General features: G+C 40.2%; 1 protein-coding gene across 3 annotated transcripts in view; it reads right to left on the bottom strand.

The window, feature by feature from the left end:
* The window catches only part of SMG6 (SMG6 nonsense mediated mRNA decay factor), a 221,692-nt gene that overhangs the window by 162,920 nt on the left and 37,681 nt on the right, over positions 1–21,091 (bottom strand). For all 3 annotated transcript variants that reach the window (XM_012740650.3, XM_075994252.1, XM_020280862.2), the window contains exon 9: positions 5,064–5,125. In XM_012740650.3, coding sequence (XP_012596104.1) covers positions 5,064–5,125 — 62 coding nt within the window. The remainder of the gene's footprint in view (positions 1–5,063; positions 5,126–21,091) is intronic.

Here is a 21,091-nt window from a genome sequence, read left to right as displayed (position 1 = left end):
TGAGGGAAGGTGGATCTACTCAGACAAAATCAGCTTTGTTAAATAATAACTGAGAGAAGCACAGATAAGAGTCCTCCTCTGGGCTCAATAACAAGGTTTCTAGTTCCTAGTTTTATAACTAAAATGCTGTCTGATTCTGGCCCTGTAAGTAGTTTTATGTCTTTTTCTTTGAGAAATAATCTTTGCTCCACCCCATATTATAGATGAAAAAAGCATACTTACATATGGACACATAAGTATGTAAATGCAGTAAAAAGATTTGGAAGAATATATAATCTGTGTCTAGTATTATCCCTTCGGAGGGCAGCAGAGGGGTTGGGGAGAGTTAAAAGAAATTTTAGCCTTACCTTTAATAATATACTTTCATAAGGATTTCTAGATATTACTTATGTAATAATTATAAAATTTTAGCCAAGAAGAAGAAACAACAGAAGTAACAGCAATAGAGTAGGAAGAGGAAAAAAAGAGAGCAGCAAAAAATTGGAAGCAACCTAAAATGCCCAACAATAGATGATTAAGATGGCACATCCATACAATTGAATATTATTTTTTAAAGCTGCATTACATTTTTTAATCATGTGGGAAAAAATTCAATGTATACTAAATGATCCCTTCCTTACACATTTGTAAAAATAATAAAGTGTGTATGTGATATAGAGAGAAAAAAAGACTGAAAAAATATACACCGAATATTAATGGTGGATAGACATCTCTGGGTAATAAGAATATGGGTAATTTTTTATTTCTTCTTCTTTGCTGAGTGGTTTAAATATTTTACAATGAGCACTGTATAGTAAGAAAAAGGTTCCCCGTAATGAATATTTCTTACTTTTGTATTTAAAAACATTTGCTAATTTTAAATACAGATCAAGACATAAACATTATATTTTTAAAAATTCAAAGTCCAAAATAAATATATCAGTCTTTGAGTTCCAAGAGACTTTGAAGCTGTGCAAAAAGCATGACTAGGCAAGCAAGTAAAAACTGAAGTGGTAACTTTAACCATGGCAATAACGGGAAGCAAAATTATTCTACTTGTCACAAATTAAGAGTCTGTAGGCTGCTGGCTTCCCAGCCTCTCTCAGTAGAGTCCAAGGGCAGGTCTCATCTGCCTCTCCCCAGGAAAGCATCTGTCTGGCAGGAGCCATGCAGCACCCCTGACTGATTTTTCTCCCTGAGTCTGAAAGGCTCTGTCCTTATTCTTTAAAACCTGAGAAGACACAATCACTTTCAGGATGTGTTTTACTGACTTAAGCGGCTGCTTTGCGAAGTATTCTCTAGAGACACCTTGTCTCATTTGAATGGCAGTTTCAAGAAACTAATCTTTCAGATAACACTGGGACCTAGACCCAGGAGTGACTCAGATAGTGACTAACAGGGCAGGACTCAACCACTTGATGGTAAGAGACACAGCTGAGCTAGACAACATTCTCTGCAGAAAAGAATCAAGCTCCTAACTTTTCTTACCTTTTTAATTTCTAAAAACTGAGCAAGATAGGAACAACCCAAGAGCACAAAACAAAACAAAACACACACACATACAAACCCAAAACCCCACAAACTAACCAAAAAACTAAGCTTGTGACAGAGTAGAGATGAGAGAAAAAAAATCATAGTGCTTTAGAACATAAGACTGGGATGGACCTCAGAGATCATCTATTTAAACCACTGATAAGGAAACTGAAGCCCACAGAAGCTCTGACTCGTTTACTACTGAGGGCAACTAACTAGGAAGTGGTGAAAAACAAACTCTTTGGCACTTGACTTCATCTAAAGGTCTGAACCTCTTGTCAGCTGATGCTGAGTAAGAAGACTTGTCTTGCACACAGTAGGCATTCAGGTATATATTGATGCAATGTGGAGCACAGGCAGAGAGAAGACCAAGCCTAGCAGAGTAGTGTCGGGGCTTTTCTCAAAAGGCAGGCGGACAGTGATGTGCCTTCAGCTGCTCTCCATTACAATCTCCTCACTCTTAATTCATTTTCAACGCCTCCTACATTTCACATCTTCTTGGTAATTAGGCAACAGTCCATGATGTTGTGTGTGGCTTGGGCTCAGCACTGTTCTAGTCTTACAGACTTCTATAGTTCCTTTTTTCCCCAATAGAAACATTATTGCTGTTTCTGCCTTCCAGAATAAATATGGGACTCAATTTTCTTTTACCTCCAGGACAGCATAAAGATTCACCAAGAGGGTAAAGTGCCTAGAATTGACACACATTTTCCTCATTGATACCATAACTCATTTTTTATAAAGATAAAACTGAACTGGCTTTGTCTTTTTGACAATAGAGTATGTTACATGCAGGAATGGAAGAGATTCTGCAAAATAATCTAGACCACAGTAAACCACTTCAGACAAATGAGATAATCTATTCCTTTTTAAAGGCCTTCAAAGAAGACATTTCTCAATTTTCTTACACCTAACCCAAATTTCTCCAGATGCAACATAAGCCTATTTTCTCTTACTATCATCCTATAAAAATCAAGACTATTGGGCTATGACTCTTTTATATTTAAATACAGGGCACCCAACAGCTGTCTCTAAGTATTTTTTACCTTAATTTTCTTAAGATTGATATTTCCTCTTAAATCTCATTTTTTGGCTTTTTAATCATTATTATGGTTCTTTCTAAAGCTTCTTCCAAAACACGTATCCAAATATGAGAATTTTAAAAGTGGAGAAAATAACAGTCGAATACTTAATCTGATAAAAATATATCCTAAATATTCCTATATTCTGGGGCATGATTTTATAACTTTTCTAGCCCCCAAAGTCTCTAACAGAGCAAAAAATACCTAGAGTAGTGGCTCTCAATGAGAGGCAATTTTGCTCACCAGGGAACATTTGGCAATGTCTTGAGACATTTTTAATCATCACAATTTGGCAAGGGAGGTGTGCTGCTGGCATGTGTTAAAAGAAGACAGGGATGGTGCTAAACATCCTACAATGCACAGGACAGTCCCCCACAACAAAAGATTATCTGGCTCAAAATGTCAATAGTGTTAAGGTTGAAAAATCCTGACTTAGAGCAACATTGTACAAGAAAATTTAAAGAACAAATATAGGCAAAGGAAAAAAGAAAAAAAACTGAGTGAAAGGGTAGTAAGGGAGAGAAAGATGAAAAAAAATGATAACTAAAAAAGATGGTCAGGTGTAGTGGCTCATGCCTACAATCCCAGCATCTTGGGAGGCTGAGGCGGGAGGATCGCTTGAGGCCAGGAGTTCAAGACCAGCCTGGACACAGAGCAAGATCTCATCTCTATAAAATTTTTTTTTTAAAATTAGCCAGGCATGGTGGCACACCCCTGTAGTCCTGTCCTTGCTACTCAGGAGGCTGAAGCAGGAGGATCACTTGAGGCCAGGAGTTCCAGATTGTAGGGAGCTATGACTGTGCCAATGCACTCCAGCCTGGATAACAGAGTGAGAGTGAGACCCTATCTCCAAAAAAAATAAAGAAAGAAAAATTTTAAAAAGACAAGGAGCAAAAGTACCATCAACTGTTATTTTAAGTGTAGCAGAACAGTATTTCCTATTATGATGTGTTATTTTATAAGATGATATTGACATTATCCTATCTACCTTGTAACTACAGCTTTGGATTACTCACTAGTGACTGGCTTGGATCTACTATAACCTATTAGAATGCTAGATTCTTCTTTCACAATCTATCCATTTTTTTATAACAATTCACTCATTCATAAAACAAATATGAATTGAGCATCTTCTATATACCAGGCACCAGGGAAACAACAGTGCTAGGCAAAAACTGCCAGAGTGGATGGAACTTACATTGGCATGGGGTAAAAGGGGGAGATGGGAGCTATCAACGCATCTAGTTTATTTTCCCTAAGTGAATTACTTCACATTTATTTCTACTGATAGAGATTCAATTACTGGCATTTCTCCAATTTTCCCAAGTCATTCTGAATTCAAAACTACCCTTGCAATGACCATCACTGTCACTCCTGCCCAGGTTGGTGCCAAATCAATATGTACTAAGCACACTTTCTAGTTCGCCATTCATGGAGCAGTGTGTTTCTTCAAGAAGAACCAAGCCTTTCCACTTCTCAGAAAAGTACAAAAGTATGTGGAAACTCACATAGCTTCTACTCCTACTAAGAAAGCCTTCTAGAGCATTACAGATAAATTTGCAACATTATGACAGAAAGTGAAAGCAAAACATTGACAGTAACTGGGGGGATTTATAATCGGAAACAAATCACCTCAAAGGGTAGCTCACAATAAAACCTCCAACTCAGAAAATATCAAAATCCATTAGAAGACTGGTCTGGGAGCACTGCCATCTATTCCTCTTTTCCTGTACTCAGAGAGATTCTAGGTTAAAGAGGCACTCGGCAGATATCTGCTCTCCTATGCAGGTATTAAGTCAGGCTTTAGGATCACTAGTTTTCCACAGTGAGGGAGAACTCTGATCCACCAAAGAAATACTCAATACTCGATCTCTTTCCAGGGACTTAAGTGATAAAGTAATAGTGCACACACTATCTTCCCTGAGATTTATATGGAAATCCACAGTAGATGGTGAAAGCATATAACAGTCTTGGTATTTACTGAGACCAGCAATATGGTACAAGGAACTGAGCAAAGAAGGAAGGGGTATGGATCAGAAGGACATGGAGGAAAGAAAATGTTACTCCTGTCTTTGAGGGAAAATTAGTGGACACTATTCTCCCCAAGGACCCTGACAGCTGTACCCAGGGATTTAGCATGACTGCCTTGAGAAGCTCATTAAGGGTTGAACTGGAAGGCAGAGGAAAGAGAAACCCAGAGGGATAGGGGTGGGGGTTGGGAAAAAGACTGTTTAAGGGTGGGGGGGGGATTAGTAAAGGTAGAGAAAGAAGAAACAGAGAGATGGAAAGTAATATTTCCCAAACTTCATGAGCACAGTAGGAGAGTGAAAGGAAGGGAAGAAAAGGTGGAGGCCTCTAAGAATTCACACCCTGTGCCCTCAGTTACAAACACAGTCTAGTTGCTAACAATATTAAATTCCAAAATGACTTGTAATGTAGGAAAATAAAATAAACATCCTGCACACTTACCCAATCCGGGTAAACAGCTTCCCATGGGCATGGAGAAAACTGAGGATGAACCTTTTGTTCAGCTGCATGGGAAAAAGGGAGAGGAGAAAACAATTAAACTTTCCCCAGTTTCCTGTTACTGAACAGAGTCCCCAGTGACACAATAACCTGGCCAGGGTCTAAGGGGTGGGCACTAGGGATGGGAACCAAATGGACAGGACCAAACTCTCACACAGACCCAGGGCACATGCCCAACAGCTGCCGCTCAGCTGAGCCAAGATGACAGCCAGCTGAGTGAGTGAACAGCACCCTCTGCTGGCAATAGCACCTGGATGCAGAGAATTTGAAACTGAATCAGAACTAAGCATAATATAAAGAAAGGTGGCCTGTAGCTGTGATCTAAGAATCACTCAGGCCTCATCATGATGGAAATGAAACTCTGACAGAAGCAAGTATAACAATGATTTTGGAGAAGTTTCTGATCTTATTTATGAGCTATTTTTCTACCTACCCAGGAAAGCAGAACTCCCTTTTGATTACCAAGAGTAAGATAACTCATCACTACCTATCTTATTGAATTGTACTTCAACAGCTTTTAAAAGTTCTAGGTCTGAAGCTGAAAATTCAAGTGTGTACAGGGGCCAGGCATAAAGTAGACTGGTAAAGACAGTAGCAACCTATGGCTATTCCACCCTAGTTCTGGCCAAATGCTCTGTGTGGCCCCAAGCTGGAAACTGGAACCTGGGTTTTATGTGAAATTCTCTGGCTCTTAAATGATGACCACTAATGAAAATAATTTAAACATTAAGCAAGTCAAAAACACACATTTGCCAGCCACATCTGGCCCATGAGCTGTCCATTTACAATCTTGGTTCAAGGTTCTAGAAAATCTATTTCCATCAAAACCAAAAGAGCCCTCTGAGCAATCAAGGGAGGGAAAAAACAATTCAAATCCAAAGAAAGTGGAGACAATCTAAAGACCAAACCTCCTTGTCATCCCCCCTTGTTTCCTAGAAGCAAAATATTCAGGGCCCTGTAGCTAGGTAGGAAGAGGGATCAAGAGTCTTGAACTCAGGACAAGGTGCTTTCCAGCACCCCTGAAAAGTTTGCCCAAAGAGGAAAAACTCTTCAGGTTTATCCCATTGCAAAACAGAACACCAATCAAACTGTGGCAGCTCCATCTATTTCATATGAAAGCTAAATGTGGGAAAAGAGGTACATTCTCACTTCACCAATGACTTCAAGATCAAACTCTGCACACAAGCTCCACATTTTATTTTTGCCTTAAATGAATTACATTTAATCAATAATACTAAATCAACACTAATTTATGTATTAATAGTTTTAAAAAAGCTCAAGACACTTCATTGAAGATAACCTGTCTTATACAGCAAGGCAAGTCAGGGCTAGAAGCACTGGGTTCCATCAACAGAAGGCAAAGGTGAGGAACAGCCGCAAAATAAATTGCCAATGGTTATACCAACATTAGCAAAACCTGGCTAGAATCCAGGTCTCTTGATCTACTAACAGAGGAAGATGGTGAGAAACAGGGACCTTCGCATGAAACATACCTGTGTTTAAGTCCACCCACCTCTGCCCATACCTGCTATGTGACATCAGGCAACTGATCTAACTTCCCTAAACCCCAGTTTTCCTTTCTACACAGTGGAGATAAATATACCTATATGTTAATGGATTGTTGCACTGATTAAATGAGGTAAGGCCTACAAAGCATGCTTGACATGTTGTAAACACTCAGTTATTCTCTAAACACTCTCTCCTAATAAATGATAAAACAAGTGATCAAATACTAACAACTGGAGAATCCAGGAGAAGTATTATGTGGGAATTCTTTGTATTATACTTACAACTGTTCTATAGGTATAAAGTTATTTCAAATAAAAAGGTAAAAATATACATTCTGTATTCCTATTTTAACTCAATTATCCCTTTTCTTATAGTTTTCAATTATAAACTGGTTAACCCATTCATGACCATGGTTATATTTATCTTTAAAGGGTACTCTGGGGGCTTGGGGGGGGATAGAGGGTATTCTAGTAGGGACAAAACAATACTAACACACCTCATTCAAGTCTATTTATTCCCTAACTCTCTGATTATCCCCTAACTCAGAAATTTAAGCAACTTTAAACCAGTAAATAGCAGAGTTAGAACTTGAACCTAGGCCTTCAGATTCCAAATACAGTTATTCTTCTCTTATCCTACACCTATCTTGGGATGAGAACTGGTGAGCTGATTTAACGAAGGGCTAATGGAGGAATAAGAGCAACTAAAAAGCAGTTTAAGTTTTGCTTTTAAGTTTTCCTTACTGATTGGGTAGGAAATACTATTTGAACCACCATGGCTCCTAGAGTAAAATAGAGGTCCAAGAGGTTTGGAACATCTATGCTTCTATCTGTACTTTCCAAAGATCCTTCTCTTAAGATAGGAGATGAAGTCTAATTATCTGAATACATACTTACCACGATCATATTTTACTGTACACCTAGTAAAAAGTGAATTTCAATTCACTGTTTTTCAACTAGTGGGAGTGAAGGAAATCTTAGGGAACTTTTTCAAACTATACACAAATTCTCCTTGACCTTGGTTAATGAGAACCACTGCTTTATTTTTAGTCTGAAAGTATCTGTCACCCTAAACATAGTTTCTTTTTGTTGCCACCAATAGCATTTCAATTAGGAAAGGAGCCAAAAATGTAGATGCTATTTATTTTATTTTATTTTTTCTAAGATGCCTGAAGGGGTAGCATAGATGCATCCTACAGTTAAGATCTGTTGCATGGAAGGAGCAGATTTGTTATATGTTTACAAAAATGGGCCTAAACATGACAATATGAACTCAACAAGCACTGAAGCAAGCCTTTGGAGAACTCTAAACTTGATAGCAAGTCCACAGTCTGGAAAGCCTCCATCTGACCTTCCTCCCTCTCCAGCAACACATTACCATGGACTGGCTCCTATTTCTGCAACTTTTTTATTTTTAACAATACACCTAAGCTGGGTATGGCGGCTCACACCTATAATCTCACCACTCTAGGAGGTCAAGGTAGGTGGATCAATTGAAGCCAGGAGTTTGAAACCAGCCTGAGCAAGAGCAAGACACGCTCTCTACAAAAAATAGAAAAAAATTAGCTGGGCATTGGTGATATGCTAATTAGCTACTCATGGTAGCATAGTCCCAGCTACTCAGGAGGCTGAGTCAGGAGGATCACTTGAGCCCAGGAATTTGAGGTTGCAATGGGCTAGATTGTGCCACTACACTCTAGCTAGGGCAACCAACAGAGCAAGACTGTATCAAAAACAACAACAAAACTCCAGTACACCTAGATAGTCTCCCTTGGGTAGAGAAAGAAATATTACTGCTTAAACTGTGAGACTATCTGTTTCCAGATCTTTCTAGCACATTTACATACTGTTCACCAGAAACTAAAAACTGCTTCTTGAGTGGGGCCCTGACAGGCAGTGCTGGCTCCTTAATTCCATTCCCATACCAATTCCTGAACTTAACTCAAGAGACACTAATGGCAGTAATCAGATGGGTAGGTCTCTGAAAACTCACAATAAAGTCTGTCTTGTCATTACTGTGGCACTATGAGTAACATGTTTTGGGTCAGGTGCAGTGGCTCACACCTGTAATCCTAGCACTCTGGGAGGCCAAGAGTGGGGAGGATCACTTGAGGTCAGGAGTTTGAGATCAGCCTGAGTAAGAGTGAGACCCCCAACTCTACTAAAAACAGAAAAAATTAGCTGGGTGTGGCGGCCCACGCCTATAGGCCCAGCTACTCAGGAGGCTGAGGCAGGAGGATCACTTGAGCCCAGGAGTTCAAGATTGCTGTGAACTATGATAAAGGCACTGAACTCTAGCCTGGGCTACAGAATGAGGCTCTATCTAAAAAAAAAAAAAAAAAAAAAAAAAAAAAAAAGAGTAACATGTTTTGGATTGTTCCTCAATTGTAAAATGGGATTTCTACCACTGACATTACCTAGCTCAGAACTGAAAGGATGAAATGAAACAATATAAAGTACTTTGAGGAGTAAATGTTTTAGACAAGCCCTGGAAATTATCACTTAAAATTGCATCTTTAGTGTTTTGTGAACTGTGGAGCAAGGAAGGAGAAAAAAGCTGCTCAGAGGCAGCAATACAACACAACAGAGCACTACAACACAGGGGATTCTGAAATGTGCCCGATTTAAATTCCTATATAGTTGTTCCTTCTTCTAAATAGTCATGTGGAAAACTGAATTTCTGAAAAGTGAGGCATTTTAAGGATAGTAGGGATACTCAGTTTTTAAAGGAATTCCAAGTTGCATTTTTAAAGTGTTTAGGGGGAACATAAATTAACATTCTCTTATCTGTCTGGAATGTCTCTATTTTTACATACATGAAATATTTTTTAAAAAACAAAACTTCATTGCATTTTTAAAAGGGGGCTCTATCCTCTTAGATACAAGACAACATAGGTGGAGACCAAAAATTTCACAAGTACCTATTAGTAAAATGTCCAGAACTTTCAGAGCACTCAGTCAAAGACCATTTATCAGTCTCTAAGATCGCAGGTTAGAGGAGGATGTGAGTACACTGGTAATGTCCATGTGTCACTCTCATCCCTGTGCTCCTATGCTAAGTACAGTAGAGAGCAAACCAAGAAGATAGGGTCCCTAATGCCAAGGAGCCTACAGTGCAAGAACAAAGATAAACAAATAACACACCACCTTGCCAACCCCCCATTTATGCTCCCATACCTAAGACAAATCCTATCATCAACGATGAAGGTGCCAGGAGGCACTATTTCCCTTATGTCACTATCCCTTAGATGGGGAAAGGGAAGGTGGGGCCTAAGGAGGTTTGATAAAGAAAATAAGGAAGGGGCCAGGCGCAGTGGCTCACGCCTTTAATCTTAGCACTCTGGGAGGCCAAGGTGGAAGGATCACTTGAGCTCAGGAGTTCAAGACCAGCGTGAGCAAGAACAAGACCCTGTCTCTATTAAAAATAGAAAAAATTAGCTGGGTGTGGTGGCATACATCTGTAGACCCAGCTACTAGGGAGGCTGAGGCAGGAGGATGGCTTGAGCCCAGGAGTTTGAGGTTGCTGTGAGCTAGGCTGACACCAAGGCACTCTAGCCCAGGCGACAGAGCAAGACCCTGTTAAGAAAGAGAGAAAGAAAGAAAAAGAGAGAAAAAGAGAGAGAGAGAGAGAGAGAGAGAGAGAGAGAGAGAGAGAGAGAGAGAGAGAGAGAGAGAAAAGAAAGAAAAGAAAGAAAAGGAGACCTGACACACACAAAATGTAGAAACCTATCAGTAATGCAATAACCATTTAACAGAGATAAGAGTTATTAATTAGTACTTTCAGCATTTTTCTTTCCAGGATAGAGATAAAGAAAAAAGTACAGGCAATCCAAGTAGCATGACTCAAATGCCTTGTAGGAAGACAGAGCAAATCAAAATCAGTCTTTAAGTCCCTTACTTGTACGAAAGAGCCACACTGAGGCTGAGGTAGAGCAAGGATGGCAATTACTCTTCACCTTTACTTTCTCCACCCCTGAACTGTTCTGGGCAGGATGACAGCTCAATTAGCTATAATTAAGGACAAGTTCCATGTAGAGATGTCCCATTTAAGATGGCTGGATCTCAGCCATGTGAATTTAAGTGTAAAACATGTCTTTTAAAATCAACTGTTTCAACTAATGCACCCCGTGAAACAATGGCTCTCATCCTTGCACTGCAGTTTAGGGCTGCCTCAACAAAGTCTTAAAGCGATGCACTTGCTATCACGTCATTCTCTCTCTTACTTAAAACCAGCAGACTGAGGAAAATTGGGCAAAATGTCAAACCACCAGTCAGCTCCAGAAAACCCAGCTGGTAAGTAGAGGACAGCCAAGCTCAGAGTACCTGGCTGGCTCTCAGGAGAGAAACTGGCACCAGGTATAAAGAAAAGGAGACACGGATATGTGAGTATTCTGTATTTATTGCTCATATGTGTTTGCTGGGGGGAGGAAATAGGACAGAATGGTAGTAACAAAGACTACTAATCTTAAGACTTAAAGACCTAGGTTCAAATTCTGGTTATGCCATTTATTTGCTATGTAACTATCAGCAAGTCACAGTAACTTTCTAAGGCTGTTTCTTTCAATGATTAAATGAAAGGACTGAGTGAGATCAGTATTAGTGATTCCATACCCCTGAGTATGTGTGCATCACCTAAATAAGCTTTTGTAAAAAATACAGATTCTCTAGTCCTAGAGAATCAGAATCCTCAGGGAGTAGGGAGGAGGACTTCCATATTGTTTTTAAGACATAGGGTCTCACTATATTGCCCAGGCTGGTCTTGAACTCCTGGCCAAGCAATCCTCCTACTTCAGCCTCCCAAGTAGCTGGGACTACTGGCATGTACCACTGTCCCCAGCCAGAATCAGCAATTTTTTTTTTTTTTTTTTTTTTTTTGAGACAGAGTCTCACTTTGTTGCCCGGGCTAGAGTGAGTGCCGTGGCGTCAGCCTAGCTCACAGCAACCTCAAACTCCTGGGCTCCAGTGATCCTTCTGCCTCAGCCTCCCGGGTAGCTGGGACTACAGGCATGCGCCACCATGCCCGGCTAATTTTTTTATATATATATCAGTTGGCCAATTAATTTCTTTCTATTTATAGTAGAGACGGGGTCTCGCTCAGGCTGGTTTTGAACTCCTGACCTTGAGCAATCCGCCCGCCTCGGCCTCCCAAGAGCTAGGATTACAGGCGTGAGCCACAGCGCCCGGCCTTTTTTTTTTTTTTTTTTTTTTTTTGAGACAGAGTCTTGCTCTGTTGCCTGGGCTAGAGTGCCATAGTCAGCCTAGCTCACAGCAACCTCAAACTCCTGGGCTCAAGCAATCCTTCTGCCTCAGCTTCCCGAGTAGCTGGGACTATAGGCATGTGCCACCATGCCTGGCTAATTTTTTCTATATATTTTAGTTGGTCAATTAATTTGTTTTTATTTTTAGTAGAGACAGGGTCTCACTCTTGCTCAGGCTGGTTTCAAACTCCTGACCTAGAGTGATCCGCCCACCTCGGCCTCCCAGAGTGCTAGGATTATAGGCGTGAGCCACCGCTCGGCCCAGATCAGCATTTTCAAAGGTCTCCGGGTTATTCTGAAAGACAGCCAGATTTGGGAACCACTGGGCTAGCTCAAGAGTTGGCAAATTATGGCCCATGAGTCAAATCTAGCCAGTCACATATTTCTGTAATAGCTCATGAACTGAAAACATTTATATTTTTTAATGGCTGAAAAAAAATCCAAAGAATATTTGAAATTTATGAAAATTATATTAAATTAAAATTTTACTGGGTACAATAGCTCATGCTCATGCCTGTAAATCCAGCACTTTGGGAGGCCGAGGTGGTAGAATTGCTTGAGGCTAGGAGTTTGAGACCAGCCTGAGCAACAGAGCAAGAGTGCGCCTCTACAAAAAATGAAAAAAATTAGTTGGGTGTGGTGGCATATGCCTATAGTCAAAGAGGAGGCTGAAGCGGGAGGATCATGTGAGCCCAGGAGTTTGAGGCTGCAGTGAGTTATGATCACACTACTTCCCTCCAGCCTGAGCAACAGAGGGAAAACCTGGCTCTTAAAAGAAAAAAAAAAAAAATTCAGTTTCCATAAGGTTCTAATGAACACACTCATGTGTTTAGATATTAGCTATGGCTACTTTCGCCCTACAAAGGCAGAGTTGAGTAGCTGCAGAATAGAGTATATGACCCACAAAGCCTAAAATATTTACTATCTGGCTCATTACAGAAAAAGCCTATTGATCCCTGGGATAAATCATCTATAACACTGGTATCACAAAAATTTGTTCTACCTGCACAGCACTTGAGGGCTAACACACACGTACATTGGAAACGGCGATGATTCTCATGGGCCAGGAGATGAAGATGGGTAGTAATGAGGAGTGTGGTCTAAGGGACACCTGCCCCCCAGATATTCTGATATCCACCCACCTCTCATCATTACAGAAGAATTACCAAATTACAGTGTTCTTTCCAACACTAAGAGCCCACAAATGGGCTCTTACTATGATTCTAAGCAAGTACAACTTTCTTGACAGCTGCTGTGCAAACATCATCCTATCTAGCAACAAGTCAAACAAAACGCCAAAGACTGCTGCTCTCAAAGCTTTTGAACTCAAACACTCCAAAGACTACATATAATTGGGGCTCTCCAGGTTTCCACCTTAGAAGCCACCATGGGGCTAAGTGACAGGGTGGAAACAGGATATACCCAAGCCCAGTAGAGATTTCACTTAAGGCAGAGGGCTCCTGGACATTTCCCAAAACAACCCTATCAAGGGAAAGTGCCAGATTAAGATTTATGAGTCCCTGTGCTGCAGTGTGACAATCTGTAGCAACCAACTCAAAAGTGCCACCAGCTTAGCATCTTAAGGTATACAGAAAAAGAGAGAGAAAGTTCAGCCAAAGGACAATACTGTTGCTCTGACTGTGTTACTTTCTGAATGACTCTTCTTTCTGACTAATCTCTCTCAGCGCCTGGGAACTCTCATGTCCGTCCACCCAAATAACAGGGGAGGTGGGACACCCTGTGTCTGCACTGCACAAAACAAGAGAGAAGAGGAAATGAGTGAAGCTCCTACTTCGTGATCAAGTGGGTAACCAGGTTAATAGTTCTCCAAGGGCACATATACAAGGTCAAACTCATCTTATAAACGAATGCATCAAGAATGTAAGGATAGTGAGGTACTTCTCACACGTTGACCCATTCATTTATTCATTCAACAAAAACTGGGGGCCAGGCACGGTGGCTCACGCCTGTAATCCTAGCACTCTAGGAGGCCGAGGCGGGCGAATTGCTTGAGGTCAGGAGTTCAAAACCAGCCTAAGCAAGAGCAAGACCCCCATCTCTACTATAAATAGAAAGAAATTAATTGGCCAACTAATATATATAGAAAAAATTAGCCGGGCATGGTGGCACATGCCTGTAGTCCCAGCTACTTGGGAGGCTGAGGCAGAAGGATTGCTTGAGCCCAGGAGTTTGAGGTTGCTGTGAGCTAGGCTGATGCCACGGCACTCACTCTAGCCTGGGCAACAAAGCAAGACTCTGTCTCAAAAAAAATAATAAAAACCTTACTGGGCACTGTCTATGTACAGGATACAATGCATGATCTGTGGACAAGGCAGACATAATCCTTGCTCTGTGGGTGACAGACAATTATAAAATGCCATGACTGGGAAGGATAGGATGCTATGGAAGTACACAGAAACATTGGGGTTGTCCTTTCAGAGGAGGAGAAACTTGAGTTGAAACCTGAAGGTTGAGTAAACTAATCAGGTGATTTGGGGGAGCACAGAGAGTTATGCCTTGATATGTCATAAGCAAAGGGAAGAACATGAGTGATGGTCGAAAGAGTGGTATGTTGTGGACTGGCAAGGCTAAATGACTGATTTTGTAAGAGGAAGGCTAAAGAAGTAGGGAGGGCTAAGTTGTAGAATTCTTGTTAAAGAGTTGATCTTAAGTTAAAGCCACTGAAGGGTTTTAAGCAGGGAAGTGACATGAGCAAACCTGTTTTTAAAGGTCACTCTGGATGTTTAGAAAATTTAGGATTTGTCTACGGCCATACCACCCTGGACATGCCTGATCTTGGAAGCTAAGCAGAATTGGGCCTGGTTAATACTTGGATGGGAGAAAATTCAGGGTTTTGGGGGGGCAGAGGCCAGGAGACCAGGCTAAGAGGCTGTTGTTGCAATCATCTAATAGCAATGGAGACAGAAGAGAAGGAAGACAGATTAAGGAGATTATCATTCCACATAGACAATCATGATCCCTGCCCCTAAATGTCAGTATTTCTAATTACAAGTAACTTAACTTAGACTGGCAGTGGCCCTGAATCAAGCATGAGTTTTTTTGTTTTTTTTTTTAAAGGCTCAACTAAATGATTTCATTTTTAGAGATAATTTACTCTGATTTCCTTTCCTTTCATTCATTCAGAGACAGGGTCTCACTCTGTTGCCTGGGTTAAAGTGCAGTAGCATCATGTTAGCTGAGACTCCTGGCCTCAAGTGATCCTCTCACCTTGGCCTTCCAGAGTGCTAGCATTACAGGCGTGAGCCACCATGCCAGGCCTCTCATGTATACTTTAAATTATCTCTAGATTACTTATAATACCTAATAAACTGAAAATGTGATGCAAAATAGTTACACTTTTTTTTATTGCTGTATTATTATTATTTTTCAATCCACAGTTGTTTGAATCTACAAATACAAAACCCATGGATATGAAGGGGTGACTGTATATATCATCAGAACAAGGACGATATGTATTTTGTTCACCACAGTATCTCCACAGCAGGCTCATAGTAGGTGTCCAACAAATTCTTGGTGAACAGCCTTTCTAATCTGATCTTTGCCACTTCTCCTGCATCTACATTTACTGACACAACTTAAGACTTAAGTAACAAAGAATTACTTGTGGTGTCCTAAATTCACCATGTTCTTTACATTGCTGTGCCCTTTCTCTGCCTAGAATGCTTTCTTGCTTTTATCTAATAAAGTCCCAGTTTTCCTCACTTAAACCTGACCCTCTATTTCCAGGCTGAGCCTAACTCCTTATCCTCCAGGCTCAGAGAATATTTCATATACCTCTGTTACACTGGGTTATCAGTGCATATACTTATATACACACATCTGTCTTTAGATCAGCTCTGTTCAATAGAACTTTCCATGATGATGGAAATGTTCCTTGCCTGCAATGACCAACACAGTACCCACTAGCCACATGTGAGTAATAAGCACCTGATGGATGGCTACTGTGACTGAGGAACTGAATTTTTATTTTATTTCATTTCTATTAATTTAAATAGCCACATACAGTTAGTGGCTATCATATTGATCAGCACAGCTTAAGAGTGTGATCTCTTTTAGTGAATGATCCATTTCTATTTCCAAGGACATAGGAGTTATCCATAGGTAACAGATGAGTAGATGGAGAGATGAATGAGTGAGACAGAGTTGGCTCCAAAGATTAGAATACCCATACAAGTTCTGACTTGCAATATGGTAGGAGCTCAAACACAGCTCAGCCAATGGGAGCAAAGGACCAGAAGAACCTCTCTAACCAGTACTCTACTATTCTGCCCAGCTATATAACTACACAGGAGGCAGTTGGACCTGACACTTGATTTTAACTATTACACTGTACCTTTTAGAAGCTTGAGGACAGCTTCCCAATTATGGACAGGTTGTATTCTGTATTTCAGGAGTTAAAAGTAGCCCAAGCTATTCAGACACAATTCAGACATTAAGGGCTCAAGTTTTCTCAGCTGAACAAGAGTGTCACACTCAATCTCACCTTGATAATAATAATAATCAAAATAGTAATAGTCAAAACTTCTATAACATCTTCTATGTGTAACACATTATCTAAGCACTTTATGTATATCAACTCATTTAACCTAACAACAATCCTGAGAGGTTAAGTACTATTATTATCACCATGGTATAAACAAGGAAACTAAGCACAGAGAGGTTAAGCTGACTTGCCCAGGGTCAACCCAAGCAGTCTGGCTCCACACCAGACTTTGTCTTTCACCTTTTAAAAAAGGTAGCCTTTGGCCGGGCTCGGTGGCTCATGCCTATAATCCTAGCTCTCTAAGAGGCAGAGGCGGGTGGATTGCTCGAGGTCAGGAGTTCGAAACCAGCCTAAGCAAGAGCGAGACCCTGTCTCTACTAAAAATAGAAAGAAATTAATCGGCCAACTAATACATATAGAAAAAATTAGCCGGGCATGGTGGCACATGCCTGTAGTCCCAGCTACTCGGGAGGCTGAGGCAGAAGGATTGCTTGAGCCCAGGAGTTTGAGGTTGCTGTGAGCTAGGCTGATGCCACGGCACTCACTCTAGCCTGGGCAACAAAGTAAGACTCTGTCTCAAAAAATAAATAAATTAATTAATTAATTAAAAAGGCAGCCTTCAACAAACATATGAAAAAATGCTCAATATCTCTAATCATCAGGAAAATGCAAATCAAAACCACAATGAGATATCACTTAACTTCAGTGAGAATGACTTTTAACAAAAAGTCCCACAACAACAAATGCTGGCATGGAATCAGAGAGATAGGAAGGCCTGCACACTTTGGTGGGACTGCAAACTAGTACAACCTCCATGGAAAGGAGTATGGAGATACCTCAAAGAACTAAAAGTAGAACTACCATTTGATCCAGCAATCCCACTACTGGATATTTACCTAAAGGAAAAAAATTCTATAAAAAAGACACCTGCACTTGAATGTTTATAGCAGCACAATTCACAACTGCAAAGATATAGAAACAACCCATGTGCACATCAATACATGAGTGGATTAGTAAAATGTGGTACATGTATACCATGGAGTACTACTCAGCCATAAAAAATTGGTGAACTAATACTTCTTGTATTAACCTAGATAGAACTGGAGACCATTCTTCTAAGTGAAGTGTCACAAGAATGGAAAAACAAACACCACATGTACTCACCATTAAATTAGAACTAATTGATCAACACTTAAGCATACATATGGAAATATCATTCATTGGCAATCAAGCAGGAAGCAAGGGGGAGAGGGGATGGCTAAATCCACACCAAGGGACATAATGCATGCTATCTGGGGAACGGGTACACTTATAACTTTTACTCAAACAGTACAAAAGCAATTTATGTAACCAAAACATTTGTAACCCCATAGTTTCTGAAATTTCAAACAAACAAACAAACAAACAAAAAACCCCTGCAGTACAGGACTAGGTACGGTGGCTCAGGCCTGTAATCCTAGCACTCTGGGAGGGCAAGGCAGGAATATCACTTTAGCTCAGGAGTTTGAGACCAGCCTGAGTAAGAGTGAGACCCTGTCTCTACTAAAAATAGAAAAATTAACCAGGCATCATGGCGTGCACCTGTAGTCCCACCTACTGGGGAGGCCAAGGCAGGAGGATCACTTGAGCCCAGGAGTTTGAGGTTGCAGTAAGCTATGATGACATCACTGCATTCTGCCCTGGGTGACTGAGTGAAACACTGTCTTAAAAAAAAAAAAAAACAACTACAGTATAGTACATCTACCTCTCAATGTCATCCAGATCTGGTTTTTCAGAAGTACAAACTGAAGATAGGATGCCCTTCCAATTCACATGTAAACATTTTATAAATTGCAAGTGCCCCGTTGTGATCCTCAGACAAAAAAAAAAAAAAAAGATTTTATGTGCAAAATGGTTTAGTTCCTAATAACAACTACTTGAGGTTTCTATCACATTTCTTTCCAGAGAGAGCTCTGTTTCTCAATGTTCAGGTCCTCTTTCTAAATCAAGGCAAGAGTCTTGATTAGTTATCAATCTCTCAATATCTGGATTTAGGAATGAAGACCCAGAGTTGCATTGTCCAATATGGTAGCCACTGGCCAAATGTCACCAGTGAGCACTTCATTGGAGCCAATTCAAATTGAAAAATGCTCTAAGTGTAAAATTCACACAGGGCTTCAAAAAGACTCACCATTAAAAATAATGTTAAATAAATAAATAACAACAAACAAAAATAAGAAAGGAAACCCCTCAGCCAGGCACAGTGGCTGTACCTGTAATTCCAGCTACTTGGTAGGCTGAGGCAGGAGGATTGCTTGAGCCCAGGCATTCGAGGCTACAGTGAGCTATGACTGTACCACTGCACTTCAGCCTGGGAGACAGAGTGAGACCCCATCTCTAAAAAACAAACAAACAAACAAAACACACACAAAAAGGCAACCTTTTCAGCAGAACAAAGACAGACAAACACTGGGGATGTTTATATAAAGACCAAAAGCTAAAGCAACCCCAAACAGAAATCCAACAATGGGTTCCACTGCCTTTCACTGAGAGACCACCAAGCCAAATCAACTGAGAAATCTTGCAGATTAAGGGAAGTAGATACTTCTAGTCCAAATAATATCAGCTGGTGAATTAATTCCAAGTTGATAGAAGCATATAACAACTGCATTTAGGATAATGCCAGCAAGAAGAGAGAAAAGATAAAATTGAATAAAAGCTTATTTTCCATGGCAATAAAACAGCAACAAAAAACCTAATAAAAACCCTAACATTTTCCTAGATAAATCCACAATCTGCCTGATTAATAAGGAAAGAGTTCTTCAAGAATCAAGGAATATATGTGCATTCACACAACTATCTTCCAAGAAGCTGTGCACAGTTCAGAAAAATATCTAAAAAGATAACCTCTGCCTACCCACCTACCACAATACAGGAAAACCCCTGAATCTCTCAGGAAAGGGAGGAGTGAGAAATAATCTAAGAACCTAAAGGAGAACAAAGCTTCAGCTTAAAACAGATGTGGTTACAAAGATTTCACAAACCACTCTGCTGTGGGCACCAAAAAGCAAATAACCAGCATACAGGGAGCTCTGGCAACCTCATGCAAGCTTCAGATTTAAGCAAGTCACCAAATAAGGGAAGGATTCTGGAGCTTCAACTCCTAGGAAAAGTGTTTCAAGTTAAAAATGGTTATTCAGGTTTGGATGTGAACTTCTGTATCTGCTCTTTATCAACAGAGGCAACTCTACCTCACTGGCAGCTAGGAGCAGAAAGAGAAGAAAACTGTTAGAATGCAAATGGATTACACAAAGACATGGCCTGGTACAACCTGGCATTTGCCTTGACACTAAAGACAAGGATATAAACATGGCAGTGCAGAACTTGTGGGATTCTATATTCCCCATGCTTGGGAACCAAGCATGTCCAGGAATAGGCAGGCCATGATGTCACTTTCTCCCAATAACAACCAGATAGTTCAAGATTAAGGCCAAAAACCACAGCATTGTCAGTGAGAGACTCAGTTTCACTGTGACTGGAGACAAGGTGTGCTTCCAGCTAGTTTTTTGTTAATTGCATCTTTTCTGTGCTTGTTCCCAAACCCAAACCATCTAGTTCAAAAGACAGCAAACATCTTTGAATCTGTTATCTTTAATCCAATTCTTTATCTTCTAAGTTCTCCTTTCATTCCCCTTACCTTTTCTCAACAGTGAAAATCAACCTTAACAGGTATACCAAAAAGCAAGGAAAAGGTTAGCATTAACTTCTTCCTAATTTATTTACAGTGCTCTATCCCTATCATTGTTACCGTCAAATGTAATGGGAAATTTTGAGTTTACAGTTAAAAGGGAAGAAAAGAATGAAAGTGATAGAAGTAAAAAAAGAAGTACAATGCTGGTTACACAAGTATGCTCAGTTTGTGACAATTTATCAACCTGTATGGCTTTAATATGTGCATTTTTCTGTGTATATACTACACTATAATAATTTTTTTTAAATTGCCACAACCTTTACTACTGTTCCACAAAAAGCCTTTTTTCCATGGTCAATACCCCCCGTATGTCCTAACCCCATCATGATTCTATCATAACTGATGTGGTAGAAATGAAGGCAACTGTGCTATAAATTTGAGCTCTGCCTAGGTACAGAAAGCTGCACTGGTGTTAAATACCAGATCTGTTGATAGTGTAGATTATATCCCTATTTTACAGATTTAGAGATATGGAAAAAGATTAAGAAATTTATTCATGGAAATAAACTTAGGCATGCAATCCAGAATATCTAACTCCCAGTCTGCATTGACCACAAGTGACAGCTTCTCAGGGACACCAAGGGCATCTACTAGTGACTTATTCAACCTTCTGACATATATCACTTGTAAGTATTTTAAAAGCCATACTGTTTTACAGATCTGTCCAGAAGTCTACAGGAAAACCTGCCAATGAAATTCCTAAGAGAGAATGTCAACTGCCTTAACATAGTTTGCTTTACAAATTAGGACCTAGCATCTCAGAGATTTGTGGTACAAGTCAGCTCAAAATCTCATTAGATAGAATAAGGTTTCAGCATCTCTATCGAGAAACACCCCAGAAAAAAGCAAATCCACAGAGACTATTATTACAATTCCTCTTTCCCATATGCTTCAGTAGCTGCAGTCCTACTGTGCGTGTGAAGGGCAAGAATAGACTTATTGCCAATGGTTACAACACAAAGCATAACTTA

This window comes from Microcebus murinus, chromosome 18, assembly GCF_040939455.1.
Source record: "Microcebus murinus isolate Inina chromosome 18, M.murinus_Inina_mat1.0, whole genome shotgun sequence".
In the NCBI taxonomy this organism is placed as follows: Eukaryota; Metazoa; Chordata; class Mammalia; order Primates; family Cheirogaleidae; genus Microcebus; species Microcebus murinus.
This window is presented reverse-complemented; position numbering and strand designations above follow the sequence as displayed.